At 35.5% G+C, this 17,941-nt stretch overlaps 1 protein-coding gene across 1 annotated transcript; it reads left to right on the top strand.

Moving 5' to 3' along the window:
- The first annotated feature begins 293 nt into the window (after window positions 1–293).
- On the top strand, window positions 294–16,352 carry LOC150092137 (astacin-like metalloprotease toxin 1). Its single transcript, XM_090415275.1, has 8 exons — window positions 294–325; window positions 567–642; window positions 5,132–5,249; window positions 5,415–5,590; window positions 7,683–7,904; window positions 15,329–15,463; window positions 15,842–16,086; window positions 16,213–16,352. Exons 3-8 carry the CDS (start codon window positions 5,152–5,154, stop codon window positions 16,294–16,296), a joined length of 960 nt encoding a protein of 319 aa, XP_090271401.1. The 5' UTR covers window positions 294–325; window positions 567–642; window positions 5,132–5,151; the 3' UTR covers window positions 16,297–16,352.
- Window positions 16,353–17,941: the final 1,589 nt, after the last annotated feature.

Below are 17,941 nucleotides of genomic sequence, written 5' to 3'. Positions count from 1 at the left end.
ATACTTATATCACCGATTATGATAATATTATCATTATCGGCGGTATGATATGATTTTTACACAAGAATCGAGGTTCTTGTGTAAAGTCTTAAAGCGTGTCAGTGTGAAATCCATAAGTAACAATTATGTAGTAATTGTAGTTTTCGAAGTACGTAAACGTTAACTTCTCAGCTGTTTCCATAATTGTACTGCTTATATGATTAACAGTTGCAGATAATCAAGCAAAACCAATAATCCTCCGGTCCTAATGTAAATCATTAAATATTATTTATTATTAATTTTTTCAGACTTGTTTCAAGGCGACATCGCAGGAATTGATCCACATGTGAGTATTCATGTAGGGAAAATGAACATTTAGTTTATTTTACGTAATGTTAAGAGGAAATAAACTTCGAATAAACAAATAAATAATTATTATTTTTATATAGTTTTTATTTATCAAAGTAATATATGCATTTATTTATTTATATCTATCCAAGAAATAATCAACACACAACATAAGCGTCGCAGTTTTACCTAAGGAAGTTAAACGAATGCTATCTAATGAAATCAAACTACATTTACAGGATAGAAATGCTATTGTGAACCCTTTTAAGTACTGGCCGAATAATGAAGTTCCTTATGTGATTGATCCTTCACTGGGTAAGTGTATTTACATTATTAAAGACTACGCTAGATGTCCTCACTTAGTACATTATTATGTAAAAACATTAAGTGGGTGACTGAACATGGTAGAATTCACAAGAACATGAAACTTTTAACACGTGAAATTAAAATTGTAAACACATGAAAATAAATATTAAAATAGGTAACATAAAAATGACATCAGAAAAATTAACTCTATTGTCTATTGGGTCAGGTTTCTGGTATTGCACATACCACGTCTTCTGTGAACTCTCATCACGTAAATCAGACAGCAGATTAATCAGACTCTTGGAAGAGATACACTCATGTTCATAGAAAACGCATCAACTTACATAAATATTGAATTTAGTAGTTAAATAGTCAATTTCACTGGTTTATCATTGGATATTTCGTTATATTGCATCATCTATCGTTCCCACGGGATAGCAGTAACTATTAAAATTATTAATAGTTACTGAAAACTATTACATTACACAGAAATGTAATGTAATAGTTACTGCTATTGCGTCGCACAATTTCTCACGAGAGGAATAGCCTTCTCTCTCTGAAAGGATGTCCTAAAGTTATGTACTGTGGCAGCTGCTGTCGAAAATGAAGGAAATCGGATCTGTTTAATGGAAGAAGGAGAAAGAAAGAAAGCCACTGTCTACACTATGCCACGGCCGAGTGCTAAAGCGGCTCTGTCTCAAAAATCGCCGTGCGTCGTACTGAGAGGACTGAGAAGAACAAACGGGAGTTGCGGCAAGCTCTGCAACTGTCAAGAGAAGACTCATCCGACAGGAACGGATAGCCGGGCACCATTGAAAGAAGCCCTTGTTAACAAAAAAAAAAAAAAAAAAAAGAGATGGGATCGGTTAAATTGGTGCAAAGAGCATGTCAAATGGACCCGTGATCAGTGGAAAACAGTAATTATTTCTGACCAGTTAAAGTTTAACCTGCAGGGCGTCGACGACAGACAGGCAATCCGAAGACGGACAGATAAAAAATTCTTAAATGTTTGTTGGAGATTAATAAATGGCTTAATGAACACTCGATTCAGAGATTACCGTGCTCAGGAAACCGCCCAGATCGCAATCCCATTGAGAATTTGTGTACCAAATGGAGATTGAAATACACAAGAAGAAACCGAAAACACTTCTGGAGCTCCAAGAAGCCATTATAAGGGTATGGACCATGAATTGACAAGCTGTAATAAAGACAAGGGAGGACCCTCGAAGTAATAAACAGCAAAAAGTGAATTTTGTGCTTCGATTGTTAGTAAAACTGAGTAGTTGAACTAAATTTTGATAGCGGTATCTGTTTTTCCAGTGAAAACATCACGTCCACTCCATTTTGAAATATTTGCAAATTTGTCAAGTTTGTTGTCATTTCCTAATAATATAACATCTTTTACTAAAAAGAGCCAAATATTAATAAAAAATAAAAACATTTTAAAATTAAAAACAAATATTGCCGTTATCGTATTATTATACTGTTTCAAATAGGCATTCAAATTTAATTATCAAAATCATGGTTACAGCAGTTGATGCGATTTCTAGGAAAGTGAGTCTATCGTACTGAATGTTCATCATAGTATAATGAATATAATTAAGCACATCCAATTTCTAAAACCTAAAATTTAATGGGAGAAAATACAGTGTCTCAAATATATCATGGCTCTTCAAAATGTAGCCTTCTCCTTTTACAATACTCTTGAGTACCTCCTTAGGCATTCGAAGTTATGAGTAAAAGTGCATTGAACATTCTATACAGAGAAATATTGAAGAATGAATTCGCACCAAAGCCATGCTTTAATTTCCAATCTTGTGGGTTTATTTATTCATTAATTTATTTTACTTTCATTCAATAATTCTAATTATCTAAAAACACTTTCTGTATTTTCAATGGGACTAATGTTTTTTCAATGGAAAATATAGGTTTCGTAAGAGATTAAAATACCTTGATGTTATCTGGTTGCAACACAGACTGCCTTCCTAATTGGGAAACCACATTTCAGTTCACGGGAACAAAATCATGAATATATTCACATGAATTTCAAAAATCGGAGCTAAATCTAATTGTGACATTTCATTTATTTGAATTTAAAATTTAGAATTCTTAAACATATTTATTTATGCGGTTTCTAGGAAAGTGAGTCTATCGTACTGACTGTTCATGATAGTATAATGAATATAATAAAACCACATCCAATTTCTAAAAGTAAAAAATAAAACGATCCAGGATGCCAATTAAAATCATTAATATTATTGAACTATGCATTCTGTGAATGGCCGACGGTGAAGACGATAGAAATTCGAAATAGAATAGTATCACATTCTGTCAACTCCTGCATAGATCCAAGAGAATCGATAATGATGAAAGTCATTTACCACTCAAAGGCATTCCTGATTTATTTATTTCGTACTGGATTCTCTCCCTTCATCCCCGTCCTAAAGGGTGAGTGGAGCCCTTCTAATAAAGGATTGAATATGTATGTTATGATTGTGGTCCCTAAGAACATGCCAACCGAGCCGTGAACACACTGAGCCCTGTTTGCATGTTCTGATAGGCGAAGAACCCGAGTTTCCTTGTGATAAAACCCTCTACATTCGTATGAGACCGGCTGACTCGCCTTTGGTCGAAAGTGACCTCACGTCTTGGACAGGCATCGAACCCAGGTCTTTCCAACTAAAAGGGTTCGTCTATATCGACTGAGTTACGAAGACTCATTCCTAATAATAATAATTATAATATAAGATATATCATCATCATGCATATCAAGGATTTAGGCCTTGCATGGCCTGTTCCGTTGAATCGTTTAAGAGGACGTCCTGGTTTTCTTTTTCCTAACGGCTTGTACTTTAAGGCTTGTTTTGGTAATCTTTCTGTTTTCATTCTTTGAACGTGTTCCATCCATTTATGTTTATATTTTTTAATTTTTGCTATTACTGGTAGAAGATATATCAACTAAATAAAGATAACATGGTTTGTAATGCTATTACTAATTGGATGAGGAGATCGAGGTGCATTAAATGGAGTTTCTAGAGCTGTTGCATAACCTGAACAATTAACAATTAACTAAGAATTTTGCAACAGAACCAGATGAGATCTCAGACTTTATGCCAAAATAATTGCCGAAATGGCTTGGCCCTTAACATGTTTGTATTTATTGAGTGCAAACTCAGGAAAGGTCCTACATATATGGAAAGAATGTATGACAATTCCGTGTTACAAAGGTGGTGCAAAAACCGATGTGTCTAACTACCGACCCATCAGTATATCTGGAGTGGTGGTGAAAATTTTTGAGAAGTTGGTAAAAAGTCGCATACAGAAATGGGTTGACAGACAAGCCATTCTTTGTAAAGAACAGCACAGGTTTACTAAAGAGAGGTCATATTTTTATCAATTTCTTCATGTCTTATAATATTACTGCTGAGGTTTTGATAAAGGGAATGTGACAAATCTAGATTTTGTTAAGGCATCTGATAGAATACCACATTAAAAGCTGTTGCCTAAACTGGAGAATATGTGATTGGAATATAAACGAAACGATCTGTATAAGTGTCGAATAGGTATCAGAAAGTGGTATGGGAGAGGTGAATGTAACAGATTTAAGGTGACCAGTGGTATACTCCAGGAACCAGTACTTGGACAATTATTATTCAATCTACTGTGTATACGTTAACAATATTGGGAAATGAGATCACAGGAGATGATCAGTTGTTTGCTGATGACTCATAGATAGGCAGGGCAATCAGCGATGCTACTGATCTACAGCTCTTAAAGAATGATTTGGGTGACTTGGATGGGTGGACAATTAACAAAGGCTGTCAATTCAGTGCTAGTAAGTGTGAAAGTTATCAACTTTGGTTTCTGGATATTCGACAGCAATTATGTTGGAGGGATTATTGTGGCATTGTCATGTAAGAATAAGGAAGTCGTATTGTCTCTATCCAAAACCTTCATACGATCACACCTGGAATTGTTGTTATCTATATTTGGACTCCTGGGATTGGAAGGGATAAAGAAGCTGTGGAAAGTGTGAAGAATAGTAAAAAAAAAAGATGTTGTCGAGAATACGGAATGTAGATTACGAGGACATATTGAGAGTACGTGGACTGCAGACACTGGTTAACAGGAGAAAGATGGTTTATATGATAGTTTATATATGATATATTTATATGATAGTTTATATAAGATGTTTTATATATGAACACACAAACTTAACTTCCACATTCGTAGAAGTTAAGTTTGTGTGTTCTTTTGAAATATGGGGATGAAAACTCGATTTTCTTTCCACCGAGAAGTAATTGAGTGGAACAATTAGCTTGTTGAAGTAGTGAACTTATCCAGTTTGAATGAGCTTCAGAAAAGGAATGACATCTGGAGTGGGTAATCTACAGCTTTTCACTAAGAGTCCTTGACTCTTAGTGACTCTGGAGGTGTCTAATGATGATAATAATATAAGTAATAATTCGCACTGATAATAATTAATAAATCATTTCAGCTGCACAAGAAAGCGTCATAATGGAAGGCATAAAAGATTACCATGACAACACGTGCATTAGATTTCGGAGGAGAACTGCAAACGACAAAAATTACATCATAATAAAACCTATAGACGGGTATGTATTTTTTACTGGTAATACTAATAATGCGGTGCTTTTTTTGTATTATCCTTTCATTACGCAATAAGTTAGAATTTCCTTAATGGCTAAAATGTGATGCTTTTTTACTTTCTGCACGAAATGACACTGTTGGCGTCTAAGTAAATGTTTTCTTGTTTTCAGATGTTTCTCTTCACTTGGAATGCAAGGAGGAGCGCAGGATTTGTCACTAACTGATGGGTGCTACTTTAGACAAACTGTGAGTCACGAACTTGGACATGCGATTGGATTCGATCACGAACAAAACAGATCAGACAGAGATAATTTTCTTACAGTTCACTGGGATAATATGTGGCCAAGTAAGTTACTCACGCATGCAGTACTTATATATAGCTCTTATGTGAGTTACTCTTACACATTGAATTTCGTACATTACATTAACCATGACGAATTAATCTTTTCACCAATAAGTGATCATTTACCTGTAATTAAACAAACAACGCAGTCTTGTTGAAAGAAGTAGATTTGGTAATCAATGTCATGTTCCTCTATGAAATCTCTCAACATTATTTGCTTCAACATTTAAGTTGACGACACTTTAACTAGTTCTTTCCCATTATTATATGATTATGTCAAAGAGAAAATCTACTTTTCGAGTGTTGATAAAGAAAGAGGTGTTCATTAAAATCTAATCGACGATGGCGGAATATGCGTCAGATTGATGAACACATCTTCATCTTACTCAATGACTTGTGAATACCTGTCATTTTATATTTTTAGCCCTGAAATATCACTTAGACGAAGCCATCTCAGTGCAAACTGTTCTATACGATTGGATAGATATTATAATTTGGCAATGCAGTCGGATAACCAGCAGAAGAACATTTTAGTGTTCTACTCAAACACAGTTCACAACTTGAGCAAATATATTGTAGGTAAGAAGAACTGTATCCTAAAATTTGTGAGTTTATAGGGAAATCTTACGAGAGTGCGTCAACAGGCATTTCTAAAACGGTTTGTGCAGCTGTAACGGAACTCATTGGGTTTTAAAATAGAAGCTTGGGCGGGGAGGTCACCATTTCCCATTGCCAAAGGTCAAAATGTCTTTCTTCTCCTGAGATGGTTAAAGAAAAGCTTAGAAAAAGGTTCCTATAATCGGCGACCAAATTCGAACCTATAATTATCTTTCTTCTCGCCATCTAGCGGTATGGATATTACGAAAGTGTAGAACAAGACTCCGGCTGCATAGAATTTTTAATGATCGCCCATTACTAAATAAGATTTATATAAATAACAATACAGCTTGTCTTCTGTCCGTAGTATATGATGGTTTGTGATTAATAACATATAATTCTCAAAACACGTACGGTTAATGGTAGAAAGTGCGTGTATATATATATATATATAACCCTTTGCTGTTGTCTTGTGTTTCTCAGTTATTTTTATGGCGGCGGTATAGATGTGCCCATTAATAGTTTTCGACGAGTAGCCATTACTTGTGAAGTTTCTTTTGGCTGAGATTTGTAGATGACATATTTCTTCTCTGGGAACACGGCACCGATAACCTTCAGTCTTTTTTCAATCATTTAAACAACTTCCACAAGACATCAAATTAACAATGGAGGTTGAAGAAAATGGATTTCACTCCCAACTCAGAAACAAACACAAGACAACCCCAAAGGTTATATCTCCTTACCTTACATCAGCTCGATCTCCACGAAACTAAGAAGAATTTTACGAAAGTTCAACATAAAAACCTGTTTCTCTACTCTTCCTAAACTAAGATCGATTTTAAGCAAATACAAACAAGCTCACAACCATCTAGGAGTGTACAAAATCCCCAGGAGTGTACAAAATAACGTGCGACTGCTGGAAGCAATACTATGGCCAAACTGAAAAATCCATCCTCCCACGTCTAGAACAACACCAGAGGGACATTGCCTACAAAAGAACTAGAGCAAGTGCCCTGTCAAGCCATGTACTGTTTTCAGTAAACACAAATGATGAAGGCCGTCAACATGAGATAAACTGGACAACAACTTCAAACCTTCATATATGCCGTGACGAGGTAGAACGCCGCATAGTCGAATCTAAGGAAATTGCTATGAACCCTCACCACATAAATAATAACCTTAGTTATAATCTACCGGATTCTTTCAGCTCTGCAATCCGATATTGGCACACTCGTGAAGTCAGACGCACGCAGATGCCCAACAATAGAATTCCAACACGGACTGTAGCTACAGTTCAAAGCTGACTGAATTTTATAATAGTCGTTTTTATAGTGATACAATGTTGCTTATAGTGTTTTTTATATATTTTATATAACTCAAAAAAAAATATATATTATATATATATATATATAAACAGAGAAGGAATACTCTGCTTTCAATACATGATTTTAAAAATGTTGCTTTAATAGTAACGATTCGTTTATCTTTTTTTCCCTAGATCAAACACATAACTTCGATAAAAGAGATGCTTGGAATAACCTTCTCATCACGCCTTTTGACTACGATTCCGTCATGTTGTACGACAATACCGCATTTTCCAAAGACAATCGTTTGCACACCATGGATGCCAAGAATGGTCAACGCCTAATTCCTGTTTGGGATAAACCAGGACTTAGCCCGAGTGATATTGAGCGAGTCAACAGACTATATCAGTGTGATGGTAAGTTTAGAATAATGAAGATAATGAACAATGGAGTGTGTCAGAGCGTTAACTTTTTATACTTCGATATATAATGGTGTGTGTGTGTGTGTGTACTCAAACAAGCAAATTAAAACAAAAGTTTTATAGTTTTATTTGTGGGTTTGAGATGGATGCGATACTATGATTTGTTTCCATCGTTTCACGAATTTTAATGCGAAGCCATAGACTCTTTGTTATTCATCCACTGAAATACTGCATTGCGTGTCCGGCTGAAAGAAATAACGAAAAAAATTAACAATCAAGAAAACATACTACATAGACGAATTCATTAACATTCTAAAAGTAAGTAAAAAAAAGTGAATTATGTTCAAGAACATTGAGTATCTGTGATGTGATTTTTGAATGATGCTGATATTATGTAGTCTTGATGATGTAATTTCATATACAGTAGTCCCCTCCCCCCCTTATCCACGCGAGATATGATCCATGACACCCCGCTGATACCTGAAACAGCGGAGAGAACCGAACCCTATGTTTTTTCGTATATTTATGAAAAAGTTTAATTTATAAATTAGCCACAGTAAGTTATTATTTTAATCTCTTAATAAACAGAACAATTATAACAACATACTGCAATAATAGTTATCTGAATGTGAATGGAAGCTTAGCTACCTCAGGATACGTTTTTTATTTTTTATTCTTTATTTCTTATTTTATGAAATCGAAGACTTTCACCTTTTTCACCTAAATGGAAGCACTTTACACCTCTTCTTTGGCAGATCCGAATCGCCAGCTACTCTCGCGCTTTGGGGTTATGATTAAGTAAAATAAGAGCTACTTGAATCCAAGCACTGCGATACTGTGACAGTCGATCTGATAACAGAGAACTACTCAGAATGGCACACAATTTAAAACTAACGAATTGTCTGTTACTCAAAGAAAGAGCCATACGGCTTCATTTCGGCGATGTAAGATTACATCAGCAAAGTGGATATTAAAGATCCGACATTATTTCAAAGACGAATGTTTGTAGTGACTAGGATAGTTCGTAAGTTGACCTGAGAGCTTAAGATAATACAATTCTCAGCATCCCCGAGTTGCCTTAGCTACTTAAGTCAAATAGTGCAAGCTAGGGCAACATGGGGGATACCGAGGATTGTATTCTCGTAAAGCTCTTAGGTCAACTTACGAAACTTTCATAGTTTCTACAAACATTCGACTTTGAAATCATGTTGGATCTAATATCCACTTTGCCTACTAATTATAAACTGTTTATTTCTGGAATTTTACATTTAATATTTTCGACCGAAGTTCACCGCGGATTACTGAAACCTCCAATAGGGGGAATACGTTGGTTCAGCGTTATAGTTATCACATATATAACTTGAATTTTGAAGTCACTATTATTAAAGATTTGAAACAGTATTTGAAATTGGAAGTGATCACCATTTAGTCTTGAGCAGGATAAAATTGAATTTCATATTGAAAAGAAGAACATGTAAGAAAGTTTTAAAGCGAATAAAAGTTGAGCAGCTCTCAGATGTGAACTGTAGACTAAAATACACAAAGATTATTGAAGAAAAAATGAAAGAGTTTGAGAACAGGAATCAAACTTTGGAGATTCAGTGGCAAACTCTGAAGAAAACCCTGATTGATTCAGCCAGAGAGGCATGTGGTGAGGTTGTGTGCAAGGATAAAAAAATCAGAACTCCCTGGTGGACACAGGAAGTTAAAGAGGCAGTGAAGGAAAAATAGAAAGCATATCAAAAGTTCCTGTCAAATAAGTCAGCTTGTGTTCTTAGAGAATACAGAGACGAATGTTAGAAAGCTAAACAGTGTGTAAAACTAGCTAAACAAAAGTCATGGGAGGACTTTGGTAAGAACATAGAAAATAAATACAAAATTAATAACGGCAAACTCACGTACAAAGATTATTTAATAGTATAAGTTTCTATTACTATTATTACTTAACATAATAGTATATGTTTCTATTCTATTACTTAACTATTAAAATTATTTAATAGTTAAGGCTTCTTCAGTACATTTTAAGCTCAAATTAAACAATAACTGACAATTCCAAAAAGCGCCACCTAAGTAGCAAATGTAAGATAACCAAAGAGATCAATAAAATTTCCTAACAAAAAACAAAATATATACAATAAAAAGTTAGGAAAGATTAGCTGATTTGTAAAGTGCTATCCCCCATAAAGGGGATAGACGTAAGCCGTCGGATCTGTTTAAGTTAGGAGAATAAAGTAAAGTTTCACATGTTTCTTTATAAAGGCGTTTCATGAGGAACCGACTTTTGTGAAGGACTCTTGTCTTTCTCCAATTAACTCTATGTCTAGTGAAGATGGCATGTTCTGCAAGTCTTCAGAACATGATATCTGAAATTTTAAAACCACTGATATTTTTGTTGCCTTTCGACCGTTTAGAAAAATCTCCACCTTTCTCACTTCTCCTAAAGACACACTTCAACATCTTAATTATCCAGGTGTCTACCAGATTCCGTGCTCTTGTGGATTATCTTATTTCGGACAAACAGGAAGTTCTGCCTCTATTCGGCTAGACGAACACCAATCTTATATTGAATACTTTAAACCTGAAAAGTCTGCACTTGCAGAACATGCCATCTTCACTAGACATAGAGTTCATTGGAGAAAGACAGGAGTCCTTCACAAAAGTCGATTCCTCATGGAACGCCTTTATAAAGAAACATGTGAAACTCTACTTCATTCTCCTAACTTAAACAGATCCGACGGCTTACGTCTATCCCCTTTATGGGAGATAGTACTTTATAAATCAGCTAAACATTTTTTTCCTAAACTTTTTATTGTATACAGTTTTTTTTTTGTTAAAAAATTTTATTGACCTTTTTAGTTATCTTACACCAGCTACTTAGGGTGGCGCTTTTTGGAATTGTCAGTTATTGTTTAATTTGAGCTTAAAATGTACTGAAGATGCCTGTGACACACAGGCGAAAATTATACTATTAAATAATCTTTGTACGTGAGTTTGCCGTTATTAATTTTGTATCGATATATCTGCTCACGGTATACATCTTTAAAACTTTTCGAAAATAAATATCATGAAAGTGGTAAGATATTCTGGAGGTTGTTGAAGAAGCTCAGAAATGGAGGAAAGAGTGCTGTAAAAGGAATTAGAGATGATAAAAGTCACATGAAAACAGGAGAAAAAAGATATCCTTGAAGTATGGAGTAATTACTTCGAAAAAATGCTAAATGAAACTAGCAGTGATGACAGCACAGTGATAAAAAAACACCTACCAGGCATGCAGTCAAGGAATACATATCCATACTTGAAGTAGAAAAAAGCTATCAAAAGCCCTGAAATGTGGAAAGGCAGCAGGATTGATGATATTCGACCAGAAATGCTCAAGTATGGAGATAGAAAAGTCCTCAGTGGCTGCACTGCATAGTTCAAAAGGCCGGGACAGTGGGGCGAATTCCAGATGATTGGAGTAGAGTTCTCATAGTACCCATATATAAAAAGGGAAATAAAACTGAAGGTGAGAATTACAGAGGTATTTCCCTACTGAGTGTTCCTGGCAAGATCTATGTCAGTATAGTTCAGAAACGATTGAGAAGGATTCTGGAAGGAAAGCTTGGGGAAGAACAAGCTGGATTCAGGCCAAATAGAGGCTGTCAGGATCACTTTATGACAAATAGATGAGAAATCATGGGAATATAACAAAGATCTATATTTGAGTTTTGTAGATCTGTAAAAAGCATATGACAAGGTGCCAAGCGAGAAACTATTCAAAACGCTAGCGTTTTATGATGTAAGTGGTGCATTATATCAAGCAATGCTTAGTCTTTATTTCAGTTGTAAGTCAGCAGTTAGAATTGAAGGCAGTATAGAAGATGGTTTAATGTTTAATCTGGTGTCAGACAAGGATGTACATTATCTATATGAAGCACATTATGAAGGAAAGTGGTATTAAACCTGTTAGCAAAATTGGAGATGTTCATCTCAGCTCTTTGCTTTATGCGGATGATGTTATACTTCTAAATTAATCGGTTACAAGTCTGCAAGATTTTCTAACTAAAGTGAATAACTGTTCTAATAGATATGGTATGAAGGTCATCATTAAACAGACAAAGACAATGAAAATAGGCAGAAACATTCGAAAATATCAATGTTTCTGCATTGTGAATGGAGAACCTATAGAACAAGTAAAACATTTCAGCTACTTAAGCACGATTTTTGGTGAAGATTGTAAATTAAATATTGAAATAGACAACAGCATCAGCAAAGCTGGTATGGCAGGAAGTAAATTGAAAAATTCATATGGAATAAGAGAGAAATTAGTCGGAACACTAAATTAGCTGTATACAAGACAGTGTTCAAACCAGTTTTAACTTATGGATCTGAGAGCTGGGTCAGTAGTAAAACACTTGACCATAGACTAGAAACCGCTGATATTAGAGTTCTGAGAAAGATTAGAGGTGTTAACAGATGGCATCAATGGCATTATCATATTAAAAAGGATGACGTTAGAAAGAACTTGACTGTCAGCATCCAGGAATGCGTTAGCAGAGCTAATCTCAGGTGGTATGGTCACTTAAACAGAATGGGGAAGGAAAGAATAGCAAAACAAGGGTTCTCTGCCAGGTTGGCAGGAAAAGGACCCAAAGGAAGACCAAGATATAGGTGGGCGTCTTGACAGCTAATAGATTGATTTGGAGGAAAATTGGACATAGGAAGTTAGTAAGGATGTTAATTTTTCATGTAGTACTATCATACCCCAAGGGGTGTACTATCCTGTACAATCCTTGGGATACATGTCAGGAATTCGATGATGATGAATTATGACGATGATTGATTTGTATTACGTTTTTATGAATCTTCGAGTAATTTATACATTAAGAAAAAAAAGAAATCCATCACTATAAGCTTAACGTAGCATAAGAGAGAGAAAGCGATGGCAATCTACTAATTCATTAACACTTTTTATTCGTCAATTTTAGTAGGCAAGGCCTTTTGTACCTCACTTTGGAGCCTAGTGGGTGGCCATCTCAAATCTTAGCCAATCACTAAAGCTGGAGCAAGAATATCAGTGATTTTAATTGGCATCCAGGGAGGAGAGTAAGACGGATAATTTCCGCTATCTCGTGAACCATAACTCTAAGACTGTATGCTAATATCTGAAACAGTGACTTCTGGGATCAATTTTGTTAGGTTATGAAAAGTTTGCATTTCCTGGAGAAAAACTGAATCTTTGCCCGTGTCAAAGGCAACTAAATCGGGAAATGGTCGAAGAAAGGGTTAGTAAAGTCCCTCTTGTCAGCGACTAAAATCGAACTTAGTATTTCTTTCATTAGGCCACCTAGAAAATGCAAATGCCATTTTCAGAAGAATACTCAGGCCTGATTATCGAGAGAGATTTGGGATTAGTTCTTTAATTCTTGTCTTCCCTCGAGTGATTTCGACTGATTTCGTGGCTTCGTTGGTGTAAATTTGTGATTTAAAAGGTATCTTAATGGAAAGGCACAGGTCAACCGAACGTTTCTTTTTCTTTTTCTTTTTTTAAATTAAATTAAAAGTATCGGTTTTGGAAATGACAAAATAGATTATCTTCTTATCATGGATTTTTGTTTCTTAAATAATCGTAATTTTTAAGTATGCTTTTACTAATATCTTAATATATTCGCCCTGCTTGACTGATTAGTTAACGTATCCCTTTTCCACCAACAAACTTTACTGGGTGGGAGTCACATGAAAACGTAACCTTTCTTATAAATACAAGACAATTATTAAAAAACACATTTTTTAATAGCGGTCTTTTTCACTCTGTGAGAAATACTATAATGCTGCAATGATATTCACTTAGTTTTATATAAATCGCAGCAGGAAAATAAAGCCGAACAAAAGATTTGCTTTCATGCAAGAGATCACGTGGTTACATCCATATAATATACACCCTCTGTCCAAAAAGAAACCGAATTGTTCGAAAATGGAATAAACTAGTGGCGCCACCTGTTGTGTCTTTCTGTTGTCGAAAGCGGCAACCTCCATTAGTGTTGTGTCGACTGTTTATGATATTTGTTTCATTAGAAGCCGAGTTATAGTGCTAAGAGTGACAGTGTGTTTTGACGAACGGTCGGGAAATGAGTTTCAAACAAGAGAGAGCTGCGATTGACTTTGTGTTAAACTTAGTAAAAGTGTTACAGAAACGAATCGAATGCTGCAAAAAGCATACGGCGATGAATGCTTATCCCGTACTAAAGTTTACGAGTGGTTTAAATGATTTCAAAGTGGTCGTGAGACGCTTGAGGACGACGAAAAGCAGGGCCGTCCAAAACCTGGACTGAGAGAAGTTAACATCCAAAAAGTGATTGATTTCATCAAAATAAAACCCGATCAAGTCCGTGAGATTGATTGAAGATGAATTGGGGATTCCAAAATCAACTGTGCACAACATTTTGACCGAGAGTTTGGCCCTTCGTAAATTGAATTCGCGATTTGTTCCCCACAAGTTGACCGACGACCAAACGATGTATCGAATTGAACACTGCAAGGACCTCATTAAAACCGCTCGTTATTACTGGTGACGAAACAGGATGTTTTGAGCATGAGCCCGAAACAAAACGCCAGAGTGCTGAGTGGAGACCACCAGAAGAGGGGTCATCCGAAAAAAAGTCGCTTGGAGAAGTCAAAAGTAAAGACAATGCTGATTTGTTTCTACGATTCCAAGGGCGTTATCCACAAAGAAGTCGTTCCTCCTGGCCAAACGGTCAATGGTGAGTTTTATTTTGAAGCGATTGATGGCGAGAATTCTTCGCGTACGGCATGAATATCGTGATGCAGCCAGCCAGTCACTTTTACACGATAATCCGCCATCTCGTTGTTCGAACATTGTGAGACAGTTTTTGAACCAAAACCAAGTTTGTGTGTTGGATCACTCGCCGTATTCACCTGATTTAACACCCTGTGACTTGTTTTTCTTCCTCCGGAAAGCGATACGACACCATTGAAAACGTTCAAGCGACAGTAATCACGATCCTCAACAGCATCTCAAAAACCGATATAAAAAACTCATTTAAAGAATTAATTGACCGTGCCAAACGCTGTATTCTTAGCTGAGGGAGAGTATATCGATTGAAATAAAGGATTTGAATAATTATAATTGGCCTGTGTTTTATTTGCTATCAAAAGTTCGGTTTCTTTTTAGTCAGAGGGTGTATATTTGAAAATAGAACAAAAATTGCTTTTATTTAATAGCATTTACAAAGTTTACCAATTCCAACTCTACACAGAAACTCATGAGTGGTTTTTCTAGTTCGAAGCACCTGATTGGTTCGTGTTTTTTCTAATTTAATCCTCCCATAAACTGTTGAAAAGTAAACAAAGACATAGATGATGATTCGTTGTGTTTGGGAAAACTTTCATATTTGCTAATTTTAATATTCTAATTTTAGGACGCCCACGTCCGACTCCACCTCCAATGCCCGACTTTTTTTGTGACTTTGAAAATGACGGATGTGGCTTCGTGCAAAACATTAATGGAAAATTCGATTTCTCATATGGAACTGTAACTGTCGGTGGAAGATCAAGTAAGTTGGTTTGACAGTTTTCGTTGTTTTCTTCCGTATATATTTATTTTTAAGATAAATGTAAAATAATTTAAATAGTTAATAAAAAAATTAAAATAATTTTCTTTAGACTTAGGTGGAGAATTTATAGAATCTAAAATTAATATATTTTTTCAGTTTAAATATGAATACTGAAATCATTATTAAACTTCTGTGATAATAGAAAAGAACGAAAGTATGTTAAACATTGCAAAAACTTTTAAACAAAACTAGTTTTTCTTGAAATGCTAAGCTTGCAATTATTTGTGCAAACAGTTAATTTACAAAATCGCAATAATTAGGAACTGAATATCGATTACAATTACAGTAAATGTAAACGGATTCTTTTGATTTTTCCAGCTAGATGCCTCTTCGTAGAAACCGCCAAGCTCAGCAAAGGTGTAAATGCTGCAGTAGAGATGCCAGCGTATGGTACTCAATGGCCAAGAACTGGATGTCTGTCATTTGACGTTTATGAGAATGACTTATACGCAGGCCTCCAAGTGTTCAATGCGAGAACAGCACAGAACGTTTATGTGCCCCAGATTTCGCCTCAGTGGCAGCACGTTTCCACAGTTGTGGACATAACAGACGATGAAACTGTGGTAAGCATATTTATATTATTTTTTTAAGCAAAAGGGACAGTATATTATCATAAAATAGTTCACAATGTTATCATCAGAGGTTATACTGTTGAATAATTTCTCATGTGCTTCATTTATATTTTTCAGATTGCCTTCTTGGTGTATGTTACCAGACCCGTCGATACAGTAATTGCCATTGACAACATTAGACTGAGTGGGTCTAGGTGCTGAATTTTGCATTTCCCAAATAATTTGTTGCATATTTGAATAAAGGAATCATCAGTTTATATGTTTTTGTTTCATGGTTATTTTCATTCAAATGAGATGAATTAGGATATGAAAAGAGACAAAATATGATTATATAAACTTTTAATCACTACTACCATATTTCGTCAAGCAATGTTTTAAACATAATTTATGGCTGCTTTGTGAGATCTGACGAGGTCAACATTCACAGATGGCTCCACAAGCGGAGCACAGTCGTCCCCATGCAGCTATCTGTTTGTATGTTCAGACTGTGGGAAAATATACAATAATATTTTCATGACAAATAAAATTTTAAAAGCCAAACAAAACCATATCAATAAGAAAAAATTAACTCCTAAAATTACAATTGGTGCTCTTGGAAACTTAGTTCTTCACACCGGAAAACTGATTTAATTTTTTTTCGACTGTTATTTATATCAAACCAAGATAAAAGTATAAAAATGATAAACAGCCTACTGTCTGGTGAAAACTTCATGACATGTTTTTGTTATCAGATGCAGCACAGTTCATTTCAACAATAATTATCGTATTGGCCGCATCCTATGAAACACTGGATGAATTTCTACTGGCAAGAGCGCTTTGGTACAATAGTTGGTGATGGACTGGAAATGCCCTATAGAACAACCTAGAACGCGAGGAACGCTCGCAAAGTTTTCAGTTGAAGATAGGTTTGTCAGTTTCATACGAGTTTCTCCAAAACTCGGGTGGTTTTAATCTCCGTTAAAACGGACAAGCCAACCAGAGATCAAACACACTGATAGACATAGCAAATCATTGAGAGAGGATTAATCACAGCACTTTAACCATAAATTACGCTTATAAGAAGCAAATTAATTTGGCCATTTACGGTGTGATGGTCCTAACACGCAGTAGAAAAAGAGGTTAATTATTAATATAAATGATTTGGAGGTTAATATATTTTTGGGTTGAAAAGATATTTAGTTTCTTTATGTTCATCCATTCAATCGGTTTTCCATTATGACACACAATAGTCTGTTATTGACAAGTACCTTGAAACCCAGTTTTAGATACGAGGCCGTTCATTCTATGTCTATAATCTTAAACAGCAGTAATTGCTGGATATTAGCTGTATGAGGAAAAGACAAGTTCAACGAAGTAAAAATTTGCCACCTTGTAGGAGTCCGAAAAGTTCGTCCCATCCATTTGAAAGGCCCATTAAAATCTTCCCTGCTGTAGATACGAGTCCAGTTATTTCACCGCAAGGGTTGTCATCTGTAATGACTGCGCTACTGATTAGGTGTTATGATAATAGCTAATGAGATTGTTCAGTTAATGAGTGCTCGTTTTGCTAGGATATAACAACCAGGTTTATGTAACATAGTGCATAGTGCTACTGCTACATTAGATGAAGAGTTAGAGGTTCGTGAAAAAGAGGTTGCATAAAAATTTGTCTCTAGGGACAGATGGAATATCAGTGTTTGATAAAGGAATGGTCAGCCGAATTGGCTACGCCTTTACGTTTGCATAACTTGAGTCTCAGCTCAGGACTAATACCACAGGAATCGAAGAAATGTGTGATAGTTCCGTTGTTCAAGTGTGGTGCAAAAAGTGATGTGTCCAATTACCGACCTTTCACTATCTCTGTTGT

Source organism: Typopeltis vanoorti, unplaced genomic scaffold, assembly GCF_054136105.1.
Source record: "Typopeltis vanoorti isolate ZY-2024b unplaced genomic scaffold, IOZ_Tvanoo_1.0 HiC_scaffold_450, whole genome shotgun sequence".
NCBI lineage: Eukaryota > Metazoa > Arthropoda > Arachnida > Uropygi > Thelyphonidae > Typopeltis > Typopeltis vanoorti.
The sequence above is the reverse complement of the archived record's forward strand: the minus strand, read 5'-3'. Positions and strand labels throughout refer to the sequence as shown.